This window comes from Dermatophagoides farinae, chromosome 3 (assembly GCF_024713945.1).
Source record: "Dermatophagoides farinae isolate YC_2012a chromosome 3, ASM2471394v1, whole genome shotgun sequence".
In the NCBI taxonomy this organism is placed as follows: Eukaryota; Metazoa; Arthropoda; class Arachnida; order Sarcoptiformes; family Pyroglyphidae; genus Dermatophagoides; species Dermatophagoides farinae.
Window position 1 is genome coordinate 3,693,757 of NC_134679.1, and position 24,931 is coordinate 3,718,687.

At 30.1% G+C, this 24,931-nt stretch overlaps 3 protein-coding genes across 3 annotated transcripts in view; 1 reads left to right on the forward strand and 2 right to left on the reverse strand.

Annotated features, from left to right (window-relative positions):
- The window catches only part of dve (SATB1_N and homeodomain domain-containing protein dve), a 96,947-nt gene extending 75,974 nt beyond the window's left edge, over positions 1-20,973 (forward strand). Inside the window, exons 4-7 of the mRNA XM_047057686.2 lie at positions 11,791-11,923; positions 12,760-12,868; positions 17,979-19,373; positions 19,439-20,973. Coding sequence (XP_046913642.2) covers positions 11,791-11,923; positions 12,760-12,868; positions 17,979-19,373; positions 19,439-19,768 — 1,967 coding nt within the window. The 3' untranslated portion in view covers positions 19,769-20,973. The remainder of the gene's footprint in view (positions 1-11,790; positions 11,924-12,759; positions 12,869-17,978; positions 19,374-19,438) is intronic.
- An 836-nt stretch (positions 20,974-21,809) lies between these two features.
- Bem46 (abhydrolase domain containing 13-like protein Bem46) lies at positions 21,810-23,392 on the reverse strand. Its single transcript, XM_047058057.2, has 3 exons — positions 23,134-23,392; positions 22,346-23,079; positions 21,810-22,288 (listed from the first exon to the last, which is right to left on the reverse strand). Exons 1-3 carry the CDS (start codon positions 23,306-23,308, stop codon positions 21,989-21,991), a joined length of 1,209 nt encoding a protein of 402 aa, XP_046914013.2. The 5' UTR covers positions 23,309-23,392; the 3' UTR covers positions 21,810-21,988.
- A 41-nt stretch (positions 23,393-23,433) lies between these two features.
- Positions 23,434-24,920, reverse strand: LOC124494791 (U5 small nuclear ribonucleoprotein 40 kDa protein). The gene is made up of 5 exons (XM_047058059.2): positions 24,740-24,920; positions 24,548-24,677; positions 23,978-24,487; positions 23,661-23,909; positions 23,434-23,600 (listed from the first exon to the last, which is right to left on the reverse strand). Exons 1-5 carry the CDS (start codon positions 24,842-24,844, stop codon positions 23,548-23,550), a joined length of 1,047 nt encoding a protein of 348 aa, XP_046914015.1. The 5' UTR covers positions 24,845-24,920; the 3' UTR covers positions 23,434-23,547.
- Positions 24,921-24,931: the final 11 nt, after the last annotated feature.

Here is a 24,931-nt window from a genome sequence, read left to right on the forward strand (position 1 = left end):
TGCTGCTGCTGCTGCTGCTGTTTTTGGACATTTTTTCACGATTCTTTTTTTTTGTTTGAATTTTTTTTTATTCCTCACTTGGCAATGATGACTCATATCATTCTTTTTTTTCTTATTCGTGTCGATGATTATTACGATTATTTTGATGATGATAATAATAATGATGATGAAAATTGAATCGATTTTTTAAACTTTTTTTTCTATATTCATAATAGAAGAAATTTTTTTTTCTTTCTTGTTTATTCCTCTTTGACAAACGACGAAAGATCGATGATTGCCATTCATGATGAATGTTGATTCCAGATTATGATCCATAATAGCTTGTATATATGTATATTATGTTATATCCATTAATTTTAATCACGCTTAATAGCACTCGATCTAAAGCTAAGGAAGGGAAAAAAAAAGAAAATTTTCTATTCATTCAAATGGTTTTGAATATTGAATCGATCGTATGGTATTGCGATCAACGAACCAAAACTCTGATAATATTATTCCAATTTTAGTATTCTTTTTCTTTCGTGTCCAATGACGACCATGAATAGTAAATATTTACGAATAAATGCAGCCAAAAAAAAAGATCTTTCCCAATCCATATATGTATATTGGTTCTGATGCTGATGATGATGATGAATTAATGAATAAAATGAATTGGTAATTCTAATATACCAGGGTAGAAAATGATCTAAACAGATTCAATAATATAGATAATCATTGTCTATTTGTTCTTCATTTTTTTTACTGATAATATTCAAAACCTTGATCTTATCCCCCCACGAAAAAAAAAATTTACGTTACGCAAGCGTAATTAACTAAGGTTTATTATTAGAATATTTGATCATTATTCATATGCGCAACATTTTTTTCGATTTTGATCTTCTCTCTCAATTTTCTCACCCTCCCGATCTGATCCAATACGATCCAACAGTAATCGTATACACACACACACACAATAATGATAAGTTAATTCCTAATGATTTCTAGTTATTTCGACTCTTTCCAAAAATTTGAACGTCATTTAGTGTGACATTCTCTCTCTCACATACATTCATTCCTTTATTTCATATTCAAATATCCAAATTTCTAAATCGTTTCTGGGTTACCACAGAAAAAATTTTCATCCATTTTCTTATTATGAAGGCTCTCTTTTTCTCTATTGCTGTTCTTGTCTTGCTCCCACAAAACGTTCTTTTTTCTGCTGGTTGGTTTCAAGATTTTCGATCCATTTTAGTCTTTAATTCCTACTGGTTTGAATCGGCAATGCAAAAGTTTTTTTTCAACATTTCATTACAGACAACAACAAAAAAAAATAAAAGATCTAGATTCTTGAATCCTTAGACTTGCATTAGATTTTGATTGTCATTGGTTTCAGTTAGTTCATTCATTCATCAGTCTATTTGAAAAAGCGATTGTTAGTGTTTGCCGTGCAATCAACTTTTTTTTTGTTTCATTTTTTGCCCTCCATTTCTCAACCAAGTTTTGATATGTTGTTGTTGTCCATGAAAAAACATTCATAAATCGTAATGACTGCCGCTATAGTTGATTAGTATCGATCGATTCTAGAGTCAAATATTCAACTTGACTTCATCATTATCATCATTAGTCAGGTTTGTCGATACCGTGTGATTCTTTACCATATGTCACACAATCATTCAATGTAAAGGCTGAATGATTTAGATTTCCATTTGATTCGATTCGTACGATTTTCTTTGACTCGAAATAATCAAATATTTTTATTTTACTCAAATATTGCATTTTTATTCTGTTTTTATTTGTACTCACCACCATCTATGAATGGACAAATATAGAGATAGATTTTCATATTAGAGATTTCTTGCGATATTGAAATTTATTGAAACTTTCTGCCAATAAACAATCTCCTTCAATGCCGTCATCATAGGTCATTAATTAGATCATGGTCAGAATTGAATTGAAAATAAACAGTCACATCTATAAGAAAAATTTATCTTAAAAAAAATCAATGTCTAGGTCACAATTACTTTGAGGGGTCAATGGTGTGATAATTTTTTTTTTTTTGGAAAAATGGATCTATGGAATTTTGTGAAAAAAATCAAGCGGCCTAAATCGTCACACTATATCAATGTGTCATTAAGAAGAGAGAGAGAGAGAGAGAGTATATGATAAATAAGATTGAAATCAATGCTATAGTTAACAAACACAATGTGATAATGAGAATAATACTTGATGATCTCAAGTTACAATAGGCATGTGCATGTTCACATAACGCTGAACACACTTATTATTTTCACATTTTCTCAATTCATACATCCATTTGATAGAGCTACACATCATTTAATCATCTTATTAACAAGAATCGCCTCTCGTTTTTCAATCGATTCGATTCATAGTTCTTTGCTCATCAAATAAACCTCCTTCTCATTTATTATTGGGTTGAATTCATGGAGAAAAAACATTAAAATAATCAAATAAAACTTTTTTTTCACATTTTTTTTCTCTTCATGATTCTATATATGAATTTCAATTGTATCGTATTCAAAAATTATATAATTCCTACAAACATACACACACACACACACGCCATTGAAACCCGAATTTATGAATTATTTCACAATTGAAATTTCATTTATAACAATGACAACAACATCAAACTAAAAATTCGTAAATGAGAGAATCGTGTGTATGTGTGTGTGTGTCGTGTTGATGTTTCTTGGTTATGGATGTTGGCGGTGGTGTTGATGATGAAAATGATAAATCTAATTTCACTTGCCAAAAGTATTCACTTTTTTTTCTCGTTACTTTACTGAATCAATGTGTATGATGATGATGATGATGATGTTGATCATCATTATTATATCGACCACAATTTGCATTCAGTAGTATAGTACTGAGATTTTATTTTATTTTATTTTTTCCACTATGATCACTATGTGTGTGTGTGTGTGTGTTTGTCTATCAAATACATACAATACACACACACACACACACACACACACACACAACAGTCTACCACCCATTCCCAATGAGATTTATGCATATCATATTCAAACATTTTCCATATAAAAGTATATATCGAGAATAAGAAATGAAAAATTTCGATTTCACTGATGTTGTTGTTGATGATGATGATATAAGAATATGGCATGTAGAAGAAAAAAAAATTTGAAACGAATCAACAAAACAACGACGACTATCAAGTGTAAAATATCAAATTTAAAATTTATCAAAATTGTATTTAATCATAATCATAATAATAATAATAACTGTATAATGATATTATATTTATTCGTTTCATTTTCAATTGTCGTCATCGTCATCATTATTGTTATCATAGTCATAATGTATGTATGTGTGTGTGTGTGTGTTTGTGTGTATGTGAATATAGAATTGATATTTTGGGAAAAAAGGGAAAAAAACGTCAGTCATTCATTCACACATTTTTTGATTGTGTTTATACTTATTGTTCATATATTTACATCGATTCTCATTATTAACTCATTCATGTGTGTATTACCAACGGATGATGATGATGATGATGATGTGCGTGCGTGTGTGTTTGGGTAAATAGCAAAAAAAAAATGAGAAATGAGAAATATCTTTTTCAACATATCAACAAACCCTCCAGTTTCTCCAGTAGCTAGTTTGTTACGGATTCAGCCTATGCCATGTTGTGTGTATCCATCCAATCTAGCTCAATCTTTTTTCCCCTTCCCATTCATTGAAAACGAAAAATAAATATGTGTGTGTGTGTGTGTGTGTTTATGTGAAAAAAATGAATTTAAATGAATTTGAATTATCTCTTCATTTTTTTCCTCTATTTATTTTCAAGGGGTATAAATAAGTAAATTTTTTTTCTTTTTTCAATCATCAACCCTTTTCTTTGAAATGAAAAAAATATAGTGTATATAAATTTTGAAATGCCACTGTCTCTTTCTCATTTTACAACACAAACTTGTATACACTGTTTTTTTTATTCTGGCATTCTAATAACGAATTTATTTTCCTTATATCACCATCATCATTCCATCAGACCAAAATCTTGATGATGATATAATCATGATCACCGTTGTTTATATTCACTGTCAGCTTGTGTGTGTGTGTGCTGTCTTTTTTTTTGAATAGTTCAAAAAGTGATGCTTAATAATAAACATTATCATTGAGCTTGTAATAATTACATTCATTTCTGGAACATTGCTCTATGGGTTCTGTTGGAACTCCGTTAACAGGCAATGGATAGACAGACTGCAGCAACATCAGTATAACAGCATTTTTTGGCAGCTAATTTGAATCTCATTCTTCAACATATTATAATACTCTCAATGGGATATATATATTCAGTTAGCACCAGACAACTAAACACCAAATTATCTACCATTTACTCAAGCAAGCGTACATGATTCTTTTCGTTATATTCAGTACATATATGCTCATTGTAATGATGAATCCACTTTGTTGTTGCAATTATACGTTCAATTAATTATCTGAACTCGAACCAAAATCAAAAGAATAAAGTTTTTCTTTTTTGGATCAATGTGTTCAAATAAAAACATGGCACAAGACTTTTAATAATTATCTATTGATTAAAAGCTAATGAAAAAGTCAAATGTCGATTAGAAATGTAATAGGACATCCTTTGTTGTTAATCAGATAAATAATTTTTTACCATACCATTAACCCTTGGAACGATGAGTTTTTTCTGTTTTTGTTGTTACCAAATGTTTGGAAAATGAATGCAAAAAAATTTTTTTAAAATCATTTTTGGATTTAAAAATTTAATGGTTTTGTTTTTGTCTAATTCAGTTTGTTTGATTTCTTTCCATTGAAATTTGATTTTTCAAAAAAAAAATATTTCAGTGAACAATAGAGTGAATGTTTTTTTTCAATGTTTCAATCGAAATATTATTATTATTATATATCCAAATCAGTAGAGATGCAGCAGTTCTAATTCTTAATAACCATCTATTGTGAATCAGAATAAAAATGAAAAAAAAATGCAAAAAAAATCGAAAAACAAATGCATAAAAACGAATTCCATAGATATATGTTGGGGCTAATGCTCTTATAATTTATCAATGTGTGTGTGTGTGTGTGTAACGATAACTACTTTCATTGCCTCCTCCATTGAACAAACCTGAATATTCTTATTATTCTATTGATTGTCATTGTTATTGTTGTTGTTGTTGTTGTTATTGTTGTTGTTGTTGTTGTTGTTGTTGTTGTTATTGTTGTTGTCAAATGGAAACGACGCACAAAAATCCGAATGAACTCTCTACTTATGGATTCTGATGCCATTTTTTTTGCTATTTTCCCTACCTACCCCATAGACATATTTTCTGATACAATGTGACTAATTTTTTTTATCATTGAAGACATACACAACACACAACTCTTCTTGGCATCTAGATCTACTTATTATGACATTTTGCCATACATATTCTTTTCTTTTTCTCTCTCTATCTTCTTTTCTTTTTTATACTTAGCTTTAGTTTTATCGTAATCATTTGCATATTTGCACATTATCTATTCTTTTATTTATTTATTTATTTTTCGTTTCGATTCTTTAAAATAAAATCTCATGTTTTTGTTGTTTGTCAATCATTGAACAACAAACAAAAAAGGGGAAAAAATTCTTATTAAACAGGAAAAAAAATCCATTCATTTTGTTCATCTTATTTTCATAGCTAAGTTTCGCAACAGACAAAAAAAACCCTTTGAATTCATTCATTCATTCATTCGTATGTCTATTTCTTTTCAAATCCGATGGAAACAAAAAAAAAATTCAATTTCTAGCTTCATCGAATTTTAAACTTTAGAATTATTCCATTATTATTATTATTATTATTATATAACTTTTATTCTTTTTGTTTTGTTTTCCATTTTATTCTTATCGTATTCATGTATTATATGAAAACATTATCAAACTTTTCATTCAACTTTGAAAAACACATATATAAACAACTTATATTCCTGATTCGATTCCTATTAGAATTTGTGATGAATGAATGAATAATCCGTTCATTTTCATCATCATCATCACCATCATCATCATCATTGGCGGTCGTTCGTCATTTCTATAGCTTTAGAATAGAATTGTGTCTGGCCTTGTATTTTTGAACAAAAAAAAAAAAAAAAAAAAAATAAGAAAAAAAAGAATTGTTGTTCATTCTCGGCTTAGGTAGAATTATTATTATTGACAAAGACGAACGCGAATCCAGTCATAAACAATTCATTACTATGAAGACTTTTTGTGTTTGTATATAGATGAACAAAAAAAAATAAAAATAAAACTTTTGTCATTCGAATAGTCAAAAATATCCAAAACTATTCATTATTATTCTGATGTTGTTGTTGTTGTTGTTGTTGTAGTTGTTGTTGTTGATGAAAGTGAAACGAATTTTTTTTTTGAATCTTTTTTTTCATTTTTTCTTTCTTCATTTCACAAGTTGTCATAAATCCTCTTCTTCTTCTTCTTATTCCTCAGTCCATCATCATAATATTCTTGTCATATGTGTATGTGTGTGTGTGTGTGTGTGTTTATGTTGACAATATATATACATTGATTATAATGATCATCAACAAAACGAAAATGAAAAAAAAAATTTGAATTTTTGTCTTTTCTTTGTTCATATATTCATTCATACACATTCATTGATGTTGATAACAACAACAACAACAACAACAAAAAACGTATCACTTTTTTTTCACTGGTCATTTTTAATTGAGTGGGGTCTGTGTGGACAAAATGATGGCCATCGAATAAAGTCGTTGTTGTTATATATTATATTGTCTTTATATTGGTAAATTCTAATCTATTTATAGTGTTTCTTTTTTTCTTCATCATTTGACATTTGTTTGATTGGACTTGTCCACCACATTTACATCTTTCATTTTCATTCACTACAACAGAGCGATGATGATGATGAGAACAATCTCATTATTTTATTCATTTTTTTTTGTTTCTTTTTTGTTTTTGTTTCGTTTCGTTTCGTTTCATTTGTTGTTATCGCCATTATTGGATTGATAATATTATCAATCAAAAAAAAAGTATATTCTAAACAATAACATTTAGTTGTTCGACCAAGAAAAAAAAAGAAACTATTTCTTGTTGTTGTTCTCATTCTTGATCATCATTTTTTTTCCAATGATGTCTGATGTCCACTATTCATTTGAATATATAGATTTAATAGATAGATGAATAGATATAAAAATTTTGGTTGAAATGGACTGATTTTTTTCTGTTGTTGTTGTTGCCAATCGTGAATCATTGTATTGTTTTGATCGTCGTCATAATTAAACCGTGCGTATGAATACGAAAAAGATGAATCAATTTCTTTGCGATCGTACAATATACACACACACACAGATAAATAGATTTTTGGTCAAAATGAAAAAAAAATCTTTTATTTATCAACAAAATAAAAATAACTATGGTTATTGCCGCAATCGATGAGATTTTTTTTTCTCAATGTGATCAGAAAACAAAAATATTCACAAATTCCAATGGCAAATGGATGGATGGATGGAAGTAAATGATATCGATAAGAGTAAATCGAAATGACAATGGTAGGCCTATAGGCTATAATTTTATTATTATTACAATTACAATTTTATATGAATTGAAAAAAAAGAGAATGGGAGAGAGATTGTAAAAACCATCTACTAATATCTTGTTGGCATTTATAAACATGCACATGTCTAATATATTTTTTTTTTATTGTCCATTTCTTGCTATCCGACAACGATGATGATCAATCTGTGTGATTTTTTTTTCTCGAAACAAAAAAAAAAGTTTTTGATCTGATTGACAAATGCTGTTAACGTTTATGAAAAAAACCAAAAAGAAACAAAAAAATTGAAATTGAAAGATGTATGGCCATCGAACACTAACCATTATTATCAAAGTAAATTAACTCGAAATCCTGTTCATTCGATCGATCGATCGATTTGTCGTCAATCGTCATCTTGGTAATATTTTTTTTTCAATTACAATCTTATGATCAAACGAGACAATTATGATTGATATTTTCCCAATGAATGAATCGGTCATTTATTCGGGTCACCCACACTGCTGATACGCGCGATATGATGATGATGATGATGATGGCTCGTGCATATCCTGCCGGACATTGGCAATGAGTTTTTTTTTGATGTTTTTTTTCTCTTTTTCCCTAACTAAATGTGATTGTAATCTATGAAAACCATTTTGGAAACATATAACCGAAATCATTTATTGCACACTTGATCTCTATCTTTGTTGTATATATAAAATGATAAGAATGATATTTACATTGTCTACTGTAGGATTCGAACATATATAAAATAAAATGAAAAAGCCACAAGTTTTCGACACTCAAGACAATCCAAACTTTACGACATGTTACTATTGTCATTCTCGGGTCAATATCACAATGATTAATGGCGAATGATCCGGAATAGCGAATGAATGTTTGGCCACTAAAAAAAAAAAAAAATAGTAGACAGAAGAAAACAAAAATCCAAGCTAATATTCCGTCACTACACACACACACACACTTTGGTTTATTTCATTCATATATTTCAGTTGAACAAGGGAAAATAACAAAAAACACAATTTTTTGTTTTGTTTTGTTTTGTTTTGATTGTCAATCGAGGAAAATTTTTGTTTTGTCATTTTCCATCAATCTCTCTTTTTTACAATTATCATTCTCCTATTAATGGTTTGAATAGACAAAACAAAGGACATGAAAATAATAATGGACAGATAGGATTATTCAGCCATTCATTCAATTGTAATGACTAAATTCATTTATGTTTTATTCAGTGTTTGATTTCGTTTCGTTTCGGTTTTTTTTTTCATTTGATGGCCGATGCTTGCCTGTTTGCAATTGATGCGGATCGTTCATTTTTTTTTCATTTTGATTCAATAGACTATTCTGAATCATTTATTTATGACATTTTTTTCCCCCAAATTTTTTTTTTTACTATCAAATCCTATGGCAACAATGTAATACATTGTTTGGTTGAAAATCAATGAGCAACAAATTGATAGTTGTATGACTTCATATACTTGTCTGGCAAATAATAAATACATCCATATATACACACACACACAATACCGACCACAATTGAAACAACAATTGCATAAAAAAAGCCATACAGAATCACTAGCTCAACAACAACAATAACAAAACAAAAAAAAATAAGCTATTCTCTTGAATAAAAAAAAATCAAATCAAATCAACAACTTTCACTTAAATCTATGTCCTATGTGTGTGACAATTAATGTGACAATAATTTTTATTTTTATTTTTTGTTATTATTGTAAATTTATTTCCATTTTTAACCGATTGAATAAATGAATGAATTTCATCATCATCATCATCATCATCATTTGATGATAATTTAATTTAACCTCATCATCAACAACAACAGCAGTCTAAATAAAAATTGTGTTAATGAACAAAATGACCTTTTTAGTTATTCATTCATTCAATGAATTTAGACCAATGAATCAAATTTTTTTTTTTGTTGTTGTTGTTGTAGCCATATTGATCTTTAAATGATGTTTGATATGCTATCACACACACACACACAAACATGCAAACATACAAATGGCTGAATATGATATAACAATAATAATACATTGATGCCAATATAAAAAAAATTATTATTGTGACAATGTGATATGTTGGAACAATTTCAATTTTTTTTTTGTTTTCAATTCACACATAGTTACACATACTTACCAAGCGTTTCCATTGACCATAAACCATACCGAAAACTTGATCAAGATTTGTTTTTGGTATATGTTTGTGGTGTTGTATTGTTCGTTTTTTTTTTGTTTACCAACCAAATGAGAGTGAGAGAGAGAGAGAAAGGACATACATTTGTTGTTGGAACATTCATGTATTTTTTTTTTCTTTCATTATGCAAACCATTTGATGAAATTAAATGGCGTCGTTTGTTTTTCTGTTGTTGTGGTTTTTTTTTGTTTGTCGTTTTGTTTTGTTCGATTGCTCAATGACGACCAAATGCTACCCGTGTGTTTATGTGTGTGTATATATGACTTTTTATGCTATTCACCATCTAATTGATTGTTCGATGATGCTATACATATTTTTCACCTTTTATTTCCATTGGCCTTTTTTTCCGTTGTCGATTTGTCCCTTTATTATTATTATTATTGACATAATGCGAATCGAGAATATGCCAAATTAGCAGAAAAATATCCGTTTTTGTTGTGTGTGTGTGTGTGTGTGTGTGTTTTCACTTTCATCACACACAGTGTGTCAAAAGTGGCACTTGGTGGCCACCATTTGTTTATTTGTTTATTCGTCAAAATCAGACATTTTTTTTCTTTTTGGTGTTGAATTTTTCTATTTTCTTTTCCATTCCTAAATACGATCCAAATATGCATGTAATGTTGTTGTATATCGATCAGATTTGAAATGATATAAAAAACGAAAACAAACACATATACACACACACACACCTAAAACCCTGTAACCAAATGCTTTTATAATGCCAGGATCTTTATGGGTGTTGTTTGAAGCTGATATTACACTTGATGCTCTTTCACACACACACATGCACACCTACATTTATTTTGCTTTTGTATGGCGCCCGGCGTCTAAAACGATCATTTTTATTTCTGGTGTTTGTGTTTGACTGTGAGAGAGAGAATGAGAGGCTGTGGCTGTGGTGATGATAATGATTATTGTATACGCATAGACATGGATGAAGAGGTGTGCCTTCTTCTACTAAATGTGTATATGTCTTTATGTGTATGTGTGATCGATAAAGAATGAGCCAAACGAAATGAATGAATGAAGAGAAAGAGCATCCAATGGTTTTTTACATTACATTGCCCTAAAACATAAAATGTTTCCTGTTTCGTTTTTCTTGGCTTTAGCATCTCATCTCATCTCATCTCATTTCATTCATTCATTCATTCATTCATTCATACTACAGCCACAACAAGAAGGCTGGTTGTAAAGTTGTTTTTTTTCTCGTATTTGCGTGTGTATCGATTCAACTTGAGTTGATGTGGCTATACCATCGGCGACGAAGCGAATTTAGAAAGGAAAGCTATACGAATGATGCTAACTCCTGTCTTTTTCTCTCTCTCATTTTTATGTCTCATCATCATCATCATCATCATCTGATACCTTACCTGCCCGCCTTTTTTCCAAATTTAACATGGATGGCATAGGAAAGACAAAAAAAATGCATTAGCAGCATACAGGCTAAAGTTTTGAGGTTGATTTAAATACTTTTTTTCCAACTTCTCGATCGAGATTCAATACATGTCTGTTTGAATGTAAAAAGCGCGCAAATATCCAAGTCAATCTTTCATTCCATTTACTCTGTGTGGATATTCGCCATTTCGAATGTTCTGCCCATTGTCGATTCAATCATTGCTCGTGTTCTATTTTATTGTTAAATGAGTTTTCTATCAATCTAGACATCATCATCATTATTCCAGGTTAGTTAGTTAGTAAATCCACAATTGCATATTTATTGCTCGTTTCAACGTGATGACCAACAGTGTTTCTATGATTGACATCACGCTAAAATTGCATCACATCAATGTCATTGTTGTTTATAATGATGATCTAAACCTTGCCAGTTAGCTAATGATCGATCGATTATATGTAAACGAATGTTATCCAAATATCGCATCGATAATTAAGTTATATTATTATTATTATTATATAATGAAACCATCACTTTCATTGTTTATGATTACAACCACAATTAAATCGATTGGATAATCATTTTAAACACTCATCATTCACATCCTTTTTTTCTCTCTTCTTTACGATCCTTCAGCTTTCATACAACTTCGTAATTGGAAACCATTAACATTGGATCAAATAAGCGATCTGGCCAACAACGAAATCACGATTGGCGATCTATTCGGTGATATCTGTTCATTCATCACATTACGAATTCGTCTATTTAGGTACGTGTCTTTTTGGTTTTATTCTTTTTTTTATTCTCCCTCAAATGAATTTTTGGTAAAATGCTTGATGATGAGTTAATTAAGAAAAGGTTGTATCTATCGTCACCCATGCGAAACGAGTCGACGATTATCGGTCGCACGCACCAAAATTACCAAAAAAAAAAAAAAAAAAAATAGCTATGGCCTTATTTTGACACGGAATTCTAGCTTCTTTTCATCAAACAGTTCCATAGTGGTGGTAGTAGTATTAATAACCATTATCACATAACATATAGCATTCATAGCAGCCATCCATTGCTTAATTGTGCATAAATTAACAATTAATTGATAATTAGGCCAATTAATTTATGCTGTCATTCTAAATGAAAATATAAAATTCTCCATAATAATTTGACCTATTGTGCTTGTCCGCTATTAGCATCGATTGAGTGTTAGATTTGTAATGGGCCACAAAGCACCACAATAATTGACAGTAATTGATTGAAGATTAACTACTAACAGCCTCTTTAAAGATAAAAAAAATTTTCAATTTACTGTCATTTCTATTATCACGAATCTTTGTCTATAATGGAATCATTAGCAGACTATTAAATAGAACAATATATATAGTTTATCAATTTCTATAATATCCGTTATTTCGCAAATTTGATATTAGTTACTTCATACCAAAACTGCTCGTGATGTCATAATGAACAAATCGTTGACATATGGTTTTTCTTAATGATTTTTCTTACACTATTTCAATAATATGAATCGATATAAACCATACACCCTCAACAATTAAATTTTGTGTCGATATATACGATGTAATTGTTTAATTGCTTTAATTTTTGTAGGCCACGAATGAGTGCTGCACACGAGCTTAAGGATAAACTTCTTCAAGTGCTACTAGCACATTCTTACAATTTGCTGACCACCAATAATTCCGGATCTTCCATCGATCAGGTAAGTGAATGATTTTTAATTTTTTTTTCACTTTTTTTTTCTCATTGTCTTTCTTAATCTATTTAAATGGAAAAAAATTGTTGATTAAAACTTTATCACAAGAATTAATCATGACTAGTCAAGCCAGATTGAATAAAAAAAAATGCAATGAATATAATGAACATATATATATAATATAGAATCTAGCAGTTCCCACCATCATTTGCCTTTTTGTGTTTGCTTTTACTAAATATTAATTATATCTAGATTATTCTAATCTTTTCATCATCATTTTCACACCAAAAAAAATGAGAGAAAAAAATTATATAAATTGACCATAGCATTATGTGTAATGTACATTTTCATTACATTCTTTTTTATCCTCTCACACATGTGTGTGTGTGTTTTTTTTGTATGACTCTGTCGGTATGATAATTCGGATATAATAATTTCTTTTTCTGTCGGTCGTCCTCAATCGATCGATGCTATGATGCGATGTTGATGATGATGATGATGATGATGATGACGACAACAACAACAAAAAAAATGATCATCATTGATGGCGGCAATTCTATGGCGATGATTATTATGATGATGGTAAAAAAAAAACAAAATCAGATAAATTTGTTTGCTTTTTGATCGCCATCAACATATACTTTTCAACAACAAAAAAAGAAAAAAAAAATTCACATGGCTTTTTTGGTTCGAAGGAAGCCACATTCAATATCTTCATAATCATCATCATAAGAGTATATAGTAATAAGGGATAGAGGAAAAAAAAATTTCGTTCTCTTGCTTGCTCTCTTCAAAACATTCATTTTTTTTATTAGCAATCATATTATCATTATTATTATTATTATTCGAGAAATTCTAAAATGATAATGATGAGCAGCAGCAGCAATGATCCAACATTTTTTTCTATGTGTTTTTTTTTTTTGGTTATTGATAATCAAAACGTTTATCTTCTAAAATCTGAAAGATTGAACAAAACGATAATATCAATTCTCTCGTAAATACTTTGGCGGTAAATTTTTTTTTATTCTTCTTTAGTCTCTCTTTTTTGTTTAACTATGTGTGTGTGTGTGTGTGTGACTTTTTTTTCTTAGCACATCGATTCGAATATGTATATAAAAAAAATTAAAAAGTAAACAACAATTCTCACATCTTTAAAACTTTCAATCAATCTGATCAATAATCATCATCATCAAGATTTTTTTTGCAAGCAGTAGTTTATCCAATGAGTGTTATCAAAAATGAATTTTATTTGTACATATTTCGTCATTCATTATGATTTATTTTTATTTTTTCTTTTTACAAGTGAAAGGAATAAAGATTATTCGAAATATATCCGATTTGTATGTGTGCAAACACCTGTAGATTTAATATTTTATCTTGTTTTTTTGATTTTAGTTTTCATTGAAAATTCACCTATTCGGTCTATTTTTTTTAATAAAAATTTTCCGTCTATTATATTTAATGTTGATCATAATGTTGTTTTCATTCTATTTTTGTCAATTCCAATCATTATACTCATTTTCAAATGCTAAACAACCAACAAACAATATGCTTTTCACAAGAATCATTCAATTTTTATTTTATTTGCTATAATCATTGCCCGCTAAATGATGATAATGATGATGATGATGATGATGATGTTCTCCATCATTATCATGATGATGTTTTTTTTCACTAGATTCAAGTTCAAGCATTCTATTCCGTTTTTTTCCGATTGATTCCAGGATTTCTAATTAAACCGAAAATTCAGAAAAATTGACAAGAGCCCGTTTTCTGCAATTTTTTTTCATTGATGATCGATCCAAATGTTCAAAATTTGTCAATAAATTAGTTGGAACATTTGTTGTTTGTCTCTTTACATTTTCTTTCACAAACAATTGATTATGATGATGATGATGATGATGATTTTTCTCTGCTCAAAATAGACACACGACCATCATAGAGAATCCTGCTTATTATCGATAATAATAATAATAACAATAATAATAACTGGAATGATAAAGATGGAAACAACAACAACAACAAAAAATATTATTATTACCAATAATATGTTCCGTTCAATGAATCTTTTTACACACACACACACACAGAGTACTGGCGGGCAAAATGCAAAATGATGAGCCCTTTTTGATGAACACTGTGTGATGACATCATTATTATTATTATTATTATTTATCATCATTCGAGATTTTAATTAGGAAATCCCGATTTTCCATATAAAAGAATGTTTTTTTTCAAAACTAACAAATAATATTTTTTCAATTAGAAATATTGAAATTTCAATCCGATTGATCGAAATCAATAAATCATTCGTTTCACCATAAATCTATTGTTCTTTCTCTATCTCTCTCTCTCCATCTCCCTCCATTTCTCTTCTGATCGAAAAATCACGAACCATTTTTCAAAACACTTTAATTTCAAAAAGATGTGTGATTGAATGAAAAACGATTTGCTTTCAACAAAATTATTATATTCGAATATTGTGTGTGTTTAGGTTTGTTTTGATTTTGTTTTTTTTTTCAATTTTTCTCTTTACAAAAAAAAAATATATATATATTCTCACACCTTTGTCGATTTGTTTGTTCTCATCACCATCATCATCATTGTAGTACATGACTTTTCAGCCTTTCCATGTGGATGATCACACAAAAAACAATATCATCATCTTAAATCAGAAATCAATTCCATTATTGTTATTAGAAAAAAAGCATCTTTTTTTCCAAAAAAAAAGAAAAAAAAATTCAATTTTGAATTCGAATATTGTTTTTTCTGGTTTCTATGATCTATCTCGGAGTCTCATTTCTGATTGTTGTTTCCATGTTCGAAACATTTTGCTTCAAATTTATTTGAAACAATGTACATAACAAAATACTAGATATTGATCAAATATTAATCATTTTAATCAAAGTTAAAACCAAACCAAATTGCAAATTCTGCGGATTTTTTTTCAATTCTCTCTCTCTCTCTTTTTGCTTATACATATTGAGAATGAAAAAAAATAAAAGTAAAACGGTTGCCTTGAATCTCTTGTTTACTGTGATAGTGAAAGTCTTTGTTGGTAAATGAAATTGGGTTTTTTTTTTATGATTTCTATTTTTATGATGATGGGATGGATGAATGGATTCACTCATTGGGCTTATGTTGTTTTTCATCATAATCATTGGCTGTAGTCTAATACCTTATTGAACAAAATCTTTGGCAAAAAAAACTTGAAAATTTAATGTTCTTCTACTCGCTTATTTGTCTTGAATTTGGTTTTAAACTACACTATCGTACAATTAACGATAACAACAACAACAACAACAAAAATGCATTCAAACACACAAATCCGGTCTTTCTTATTTGTTGTTTCGGGCAGTTATTTGGCTCAAAGCCATATAGCTTTATAGTACTTGGTTTTCTTGATGATGGATAAAACCTTGTCGTTTTTTTTCTATTATGATGAACGTAATTATGATTTTTGTTTTCATGTATTGAAGCACAGAAAAAACCTAATAGGATTGTTAACTCTTTTTTTTCTTATATTTATTACATATGATTCCCGATTCTCTCTAAATGGTTGCTTCATTTATTTATTTGTGTGTATGTGTGTGTGTGTTTGAATGATAATCATAACTCATCATCTTTATAATCTCATATTAATGTTTGCCTTTTCATTCGTTGTTATTGTGTGATTCAAACCAAAAGGCAAAGCACACCACCAGAAATCTTATATATCCGATGATGATGCGTTCGTTCTTTTAACAATGGGAAAGGAAAATTTTTCACAGAAATATTTTTTCAATAATAAATTTTAATTACATGATTGGTATATACACGTATAATATTTTTTTTTTGTTTACAAAAGACAATTGCTATTCAATCGAATGAAAAGTGAAAATTTTTTTTTCTTCCCATCTTTTTTTTTCATTTACCTTGACTCTTCAATTCGAGCCGATCCATAAAATGAAATAATAATAATAAAAAAAGAAAAAATTCAAACAAGTCAATAAATAGACAAATACAGGTCGCGCGATATAATCTCATTGTGTGTGTGTGTGTGTGTGTGTGTATGTATGTTTGTGTTCTACAATGATGTTCATTATCGTTCGTTATCTTTTCGACCTCGAATGCAATTGCAATGCAATCATGTCTTCTTTTTTTCTTCATGCAAAAAAAAAAAAAAAAAATTTCCTGATCGATTCGAATTGATTTTACAATTCCATGATCACAGTGGTCATGGTCGGTAGTATGTTTGTATGTATGTGTGTGTGTACATGTGCTTTCAAATTATCTTCACACCTTGCTTTGTATGTAAACCTTGCATTTTATCATCTGCATAATATACGATATACAAATAGACAAACGAATAGTAATGCTAATCTCACAAGCTAAGCTTTAAAAAAAAAAAAAAATGTTCTTGTCACCTGTGTCGTTTTTTGTAATGTTTACAACTTGAATTTTTTTTTTGTTAAGATTTGTTTGATATAAATAAAATGAAAATTTCCTCATATAGATCATTTTTGTTTCTGGATGATCACAATATTCACACTCACTTAATTCAACATCGAAGTCTATTTTCATTTTCATTTTATTTTATTACTTTGTTATGATGATAATAATAACCATCATCATCATGGCCTGAAAACATTAAACAAACATTGATTTATCCGTATCCATGTGCATATATATTGGAGCCAATTGTGTTTGCTCATATTTTTCTCATACAACGAACAATCATCATTTCGACATTTTTTTTAACTATTAGTTCAAACGAATTTGAGCAATCAATCTTTTCTTGTTAAAAATATCATATTTGTCAATCTTCATTACCTTCAGTGCGATGGAATCGGATATTGTTAATGATGAACTTGTAAATGTATTCAACCTTTTTTGTTCGATCGATGATCATAAATCTGATTTTATAATCTTGAAATTTAAAGCAATCAAATTATATTGTAGAAATGTTCAAAATAATTTGCATATTTCACAAACTTTGTTGCCCTTGACACAAGCTTTGTTTGTTCTTTTATTATTCTGTGTATAAATGAAATTTTTCCATTTTTAAAAATATTTTCTTGTGAATTTTTACTAATTTCGTCATTTTTTCATTCTTTTTTATCATTGCATAAAATAGCAAATACTATCTTCATTGATAAGAGGGCGTGATCAACAACAACAACAACAACAGCAAGAATTAAATGAAGATGCTCGCCGCCGATTCGATCAATGGTATCTGCAACAAGTATTTAACCAGTATCGACAATTTGCATTGGCAGCTCAACAGCATTCAGTCTCGGTATCTGGATTACGATCTGGAAATCCTTCTCCAGGAGCTGCGTCAACTGCTGCTGCTAATCATCCATTATTTATGGACATAAATAATCTAGCCAATGGAAATGATACAACATTAGCGGCAGCGGCCGCTGCTGGTCTACATCCATCGCTGGCCGCTGCAGCAGCAGCAGCTGCCACTGCTGGAGTTCGTCCCTCAGCCGTAAATGGAAATATCGGTGGTCCTAGTGGCAATAGCTGTTCTAGCCAGGATAAACCCTTTGGACATAGCAAGAATAGTTCTGGAAATCAAAATTCCCAATCAGGCCATCACCATTCATCGGGCACCAGCTCTCGAACACGAATCCGTACTTCATTTGATCCCGAATTGGAACTTCCCAAATTGCATAAATGGTTTGCAGAGAATCGTCATCCTTCTCGTATTCAAGTACAAGAATACGTAAACGAGCTTAATTCGCTGGAATCTCGAAAAGGTCGAAAACCATTGGATATGAACAATGTGGTGTATTGGTTCAAGAATGCCCGTGCTGCCCATAAAAGAGCCGAATTAAAATTTGTTTCAAATGATTCGAATTTAAGCAATCATTCGTTTGCAAATGCATTGGCTACAGAATTTTTTCTCAATGGTGGTAATCACAGCCCAGGTAAAGCCAGTTCAGATGCAAGCGTTAGTGGTAAATGTAATGACGAGCCCATGTCAAATACATCTCGAAACGGCTCCAATCTCGATGATTATTATAGCTTTGATGAAGATAATGATTCACATGAAGAGACTCAGACACTTGATTTGTCCATTCGTAATCCATTATGCATGTCAACAAAATTGTCCGATAGTCCCCATCAACCATTAGAAGATAAAATGCCTGATGATGGTGATGATTGTGATGATTTCAAATTTGTCGACGACCTAAAACGCCATGATTTGAACGACATTAGTGATTTACGACTAGAACCGGATGTACAACTTAAAATAGAACCTCGCGAATATGGTGGTAGTGCTGTAAGCGGTAACGGTAGTGACTGTAATTCAATCGACGACGAAAGCGATGATGATACTGAAGCGACACACAATAATAATAATTGTGGGCATAATAATTCAATGACATCGCATAGTTTAGCCAGTTCGTTTTCAGCCCTCAATCACAATAACAATAGCGGCAATTCATCACATAATCCAGAAAGTCCTGAAGGGCGTAGAACTCGAAGAAGTCGTACTTTCATTGATCCAATGTCTGAGGTATGATTGTTATTTATCTATTTTTATCATTTTTGTCTTTAATGTTAAAAATATTCTCTGAATAGGTTCCCAGACTAGAAAGCTGGTTCATGAGCAATACACATCCAGCTCATAGTCAAATCGTACGATACACAGACGAATTGAATAAAATGCCTTATAGACAAAAATTCCCTAAACTTGAGCCAAAAAACATTCAATTCTGGTTCAAAAATCGACGGGCTAAATTTAAACGAACATCGGGTATGAATACCTTAACCATGAATCTGTCAACGAATTCGGCAGTTGTAACATCATCGGCTGCCTCTAATGCATCTGGTACAAGTCCATCACTTTCTAATGCATCAATTCATAATTCATCTGCATTGAATATCGAACGTTTGATCAATGCTCATTGATTTTAATGATGATAAATACATGATAATGCTGCTGTCATGATCGTTGCAGATTGGTTGCATCTACAATTCATTCAATGACATCAATGATAGAATCGTTGCTTTCTCTTCAGATTTTAATTCCTTCCGAATCCACTTATTGTTTCACTCTGATATTTGCACGATCAGCGCTGCTGATTTTAATTTTTTTTTTCACCAAACAGGGTTTTGCACTAATCATCATCACAAATACCAAATACTGTCATCGTACATTGTTGTCCACCAAAAAAAAAACAATTGTTTTCATTCTCATTAATACTAAGCTTTATTTCATTATCTATTTTGTAACAAATAGCAAAAAAAAAAACAGTGATTGTGTATTTGAAAAATAATTGTCATCACAAATTGATAAAAATCATTCACTGAATACATTCCCCTCATTTGACTTTTGAAACTATACATTATGAACCAAAAAATAATTTTTCAATTCACTTATACAATACACACACACACACACACACACACACACATCACTCAAATATATCAAAATAACTTGATCAATAACATATCCTTATTACCTGAAAATTATTATTTCCACAATTTTTTTTAACACACACACACACACAATTTACACCCAAGTAAAATATGAATGTCCTGTTTTTTCTATTTTTTAATTATTTATTAAATTATTATATCATTACTATAGTATCAGCATTATTCACACACACACACACACACACAAACAATTCTTCTTATTGATCATTTTGAAAACGTTGACATTCAATGCAAGTTGTCCCGTTATTCTATTTGATTAATAATATATGATAATTAGATTAAAATTACCGAATCTTTACTTAATATTCAATTTTGATTATATTTTGTATATTTTACACACACACACACACGCATACACTAGTCCTCTATTTTGGAAATACAAACAAAATGACAACAAATCGATACATCAATGAATTCTGTATCAATTCATCATTTGTAAATAATATTCAACATCTTGAATATTGATCTTCGATCTTTTATCTGATTTAAACCAACTACCAAGTTCTTTAGATTCTTACAAATGGCAATCTCAGATAACTCACCTTTTCAAGATAAATTGTGATTCCAACATGTCCAAAAAGTACACTTTTTCAACAACAACAAAAAACGCAAACACTTATATAGATGTATTGATTCATGATTTTGATGATCATAATGTTGCATAGTTGACACATGATATCACTTACCATTTATTTTACTTTTAGGTCTGAATTTTCACTTTTAGAATGTTGCAATTTGCACAATTGTTGAGCTCTTGCTCTGTCCCTATATTTATCTTCGTCTTATCCTTAATCATTAATACATACTTATCAATTCGTATTCACGATGAATGCAATTTTCATGACGATATTCTCTTTTTTTTTGTAAGTTTCAATCATAATGGTCAAATAAATTTAAGGCTGAATTGAAACTTTGAAAATAATTCGAATATGACCAAAAAAAAAAAATAATGCAAAAACTAAAACCATGATACATCTTTTATATTGTGCATCATTACCAATATCAATCGTCTGAATAAATGTTTTTACTATTAGATGTACCATTAATAATCTATCAATCACACTCATTCATATATACACACACATACACACACACACATATTAATGTCCAGAACTTGAATCATTCCAATTATCATTTTAATTGTAATTTGACATCTAGATATTCTTGCTCTCTATCATTATCTTGAACAATGTTTTATGATTTATGATGATGATGATGATAACGCAATTCATATATATATAAATGAATAAAATGATTTCAGCACTTTGCAATAAGATTTCGTCTCAAAAAAAAAAAAAATTTCATTTATAATTCAAATGTAAAAAAAACATTTCTAATCACTTTGATTTTGTATTTGTAGGACCGTCAAATTGTTGGGTAATTAGTGGAAAAATTACGAAAAAAAACAAAGGAATTTAAATAAAGCACAAAAGCTCAAAAAATTTCAATCTTGATTTCCATTAAATTTTAAATTAAAATTTTTCATTGAATGATGAAAATCAATTTCTAATCAAATTTAAAAATTATAAGTTTTATTAAACACTAGATGTCGACATTGTATCCTGATTTTTTTTTTGCATTCTACAAGTTGTTGCTAGTGGCGCTATCTTTTGAATAGTACGGTCAAACGACAATAAGCGGTTTGTGAATTAAATAAAACAAAAACTATTTTTTCTTAGAATTCTAAATCTAAATTACATTTAAATTAGACGTATTATGAGAAGAATCATCATCATTTTTATCTTGCTTTTGAGAAGCAATCAAAGGCATTTTTTCGATTTCTTCTAAATCAATGCATTGATAATCCAGACAAGAAGTATCGGTGGCAGTTTCATTAATATTGCTTCCGCTTGACATCATCATGGGTTTATTCTCGTGGACAATTTTTAAAAAATTGCCAATCGTTTCGTAATAAGTAGGACATTTCCAAGTGAAGTTGTGCGTTCCAGATTCAAATGTGTGCAATTCTTTATAAACGGCTGGAGAGTTCTAAAATAAAAGTAAATTTTTTTTTCAATCAGTTACAAAAATTGAATTAAAACTAACTTTAAATAATTGTATCATCATCTTCGGTGGAATCAATTCGTCTGATAGTCCAGAGATGAAAATAGTCGGTACAGTTATTCGCGAAATCTTGTCAATGGAATTGAAACGACTTTTGTAAAACCAATCCGGTACGAATTGAAGAAAACGGGTGAACCACAATGGACTATTATGTGTATGATGGGCAAATAAATGGCGAGAAATATCAGGCACGCTGGTAAAAGTATTTTCGATCACCATGGCCATAGGCCGAAGATGAGCAATTCGAGAATCGTTATTGATTTGATCTGCTAAACCAATCGCTACAGCAGCTCCTAATGAACGACCGAATAGAACAATTTTTGAAGAATCAATTTGTCTACAACTATTTAGAAATTGAATCGCGGCTAATGCATCTTGATAAAGGCCACTTTCAGAAGGTTGGCCTTCGGAAAGGCCATAGCCACGGTATTCAACCATCAAAAGGTTACACTGAAATTGTTTATAAAATTCGATTGCGTTGATTAACCGGTGGCCAATATTACCAGCATTTCCGTGTAAATAAATCAATGTAGCACAATTAGTAGCAGTCACTGGCTGTTTAATGAATTGCATGTGAATTTTCGTCCCATCCTGAGCATTAATGAATAAGTTGTCATAATCAAGACCATAAGATTTAGGCGTTGGAACATTGACACGGCTATCCTCGGGATTGTGTGGGCTATACAATAATCTATCACATAGATTGTAAATATAATCTATATCATGTAATCGATAAGTGAATTGATAAGCATCGTTTCAACAAAACTTACAGATAAAACAAGAAAATAACAATAAAAAAGTGATGAGGCAGCCAGTTATGTACCAAAAAATGATGATGATGAATATAACAGTTAGATATAGAATGACATTATTTTCTTTGATTATTCGATAAAGACCATATCTACAAATGAATTGATAGATTGACCATAATTTTAATGGACGCATCTTTTGTTTACATAATAATAATCGATCACATTCATTCAATGTATCAATATGTCAATTTCAATGTGAGAACAAATAAATGATAAAATGTCTCCTAAACAATACAGAACAAAAATAACGCATGCGTCTTAAAACCAAAAGAATTTAATCATGAATACATTTTTTATTATGGTTGTGTCATCAATTATATTTAAACAAAAGAATGAAAATAAGATAAAATATTCCATTATGAGGAAATATGATTATGGATCAATTTCACCAAGAAACAATTGTCGATCGCTTGAACATGATAAAACTGTCATAAAAATTTAATTTGATTAAAAATAAGCAACAAAAAACATTTAATATAACTTACTAATAGGTTCGTTTGGATGGAAAACAACTTCGTTGACTGAACCATTATGGCCCGGTAATTTATATATGATTCGTTTGTCATAAGCATTCCAAATATAAACATTCCGATCGGCCGAACCGGCTGTTACACGATCTCCGTTGGGTGACCATGAACAACGTAAAAGGTTTTTTTCGAAATTATGTTGATGTCCAGTCAATGTTTTCGAGCAACGATCCGATTGTACAAATGGACGAATATCCCAGATGCATACTGTGAAAAAAACGATCCAAGTTCAAATGAATTGAATGTAATATCAAAGGATATAAAAAGACACTTACGTGAATTATCCATCGAATTCGAAAGAACGAAATTTCCGTTCGGACTAAGAGACAAACCAGTGATGGTGTCAAAATGTCCAGACATTGAATACAATAGTTTATTTTTACGGAGATCGTACACTTTAATTAAATTTTCGATGCCTCCAACAATAATTTGATCAGCTGAATCGTTGAAAGTACAAGCGGTTAATTGATATTCTTCCTTGAGGACGGATGAAACTTGTCGTTTTCTGGTATCCCATATCCTAATTGTTTTATCATCCGAAACACTACATAGCAATGCTTTGGATTGGTCACGACAAGGGCAACAAGCGTTGACAATACTCTGATGTCCAGTGAGTTTTTTCATTCGAGCTCCAGTTTTTGAATCCCAAATAATCAAATTTTTATCAGTCGAAGTTGAATAAATATAATCGCCGGCACCCGAAAAATGAGCATCCAAAACGGCTCCTTTATGCCCGCCAGACAGTAAAGCATAGTTTTTACATTCACCGTATGTATTCCATAAAACTATCAATCATAGAATGGTAATAATATACGAAAGGAATGAACAAATTATTAAACACTTACATATGTTTCGATCAAAACCAGCAGATAAAATTGTTTCGCCATTAGGGTGGAATTTACAAGTGTTTATTTCGGATTCGTGTCCAGTCAATAACATGATAGGTGATTCAAGTTTAGAAGTTCGATTCACGGTCTAATTAATGAAGTATGCCGGTTATAGAATTTAAATCAATAATTTCAATTGAATATGCTTACAGATATAAGTTGTCCATTTCCAGGTTCGTTATCGATGACTGACAATTCTTTTCTTGATCTTTTTTCAAAGATCGCTACCGGCATGGATTCAAAATTACGTTTCATTTTTATTTTCAAAATTAGATAAATATAAATGAAATTGAAAACACTCCAGAAATCAACAACAACATGCCTCAAACGCGCGAATACGTT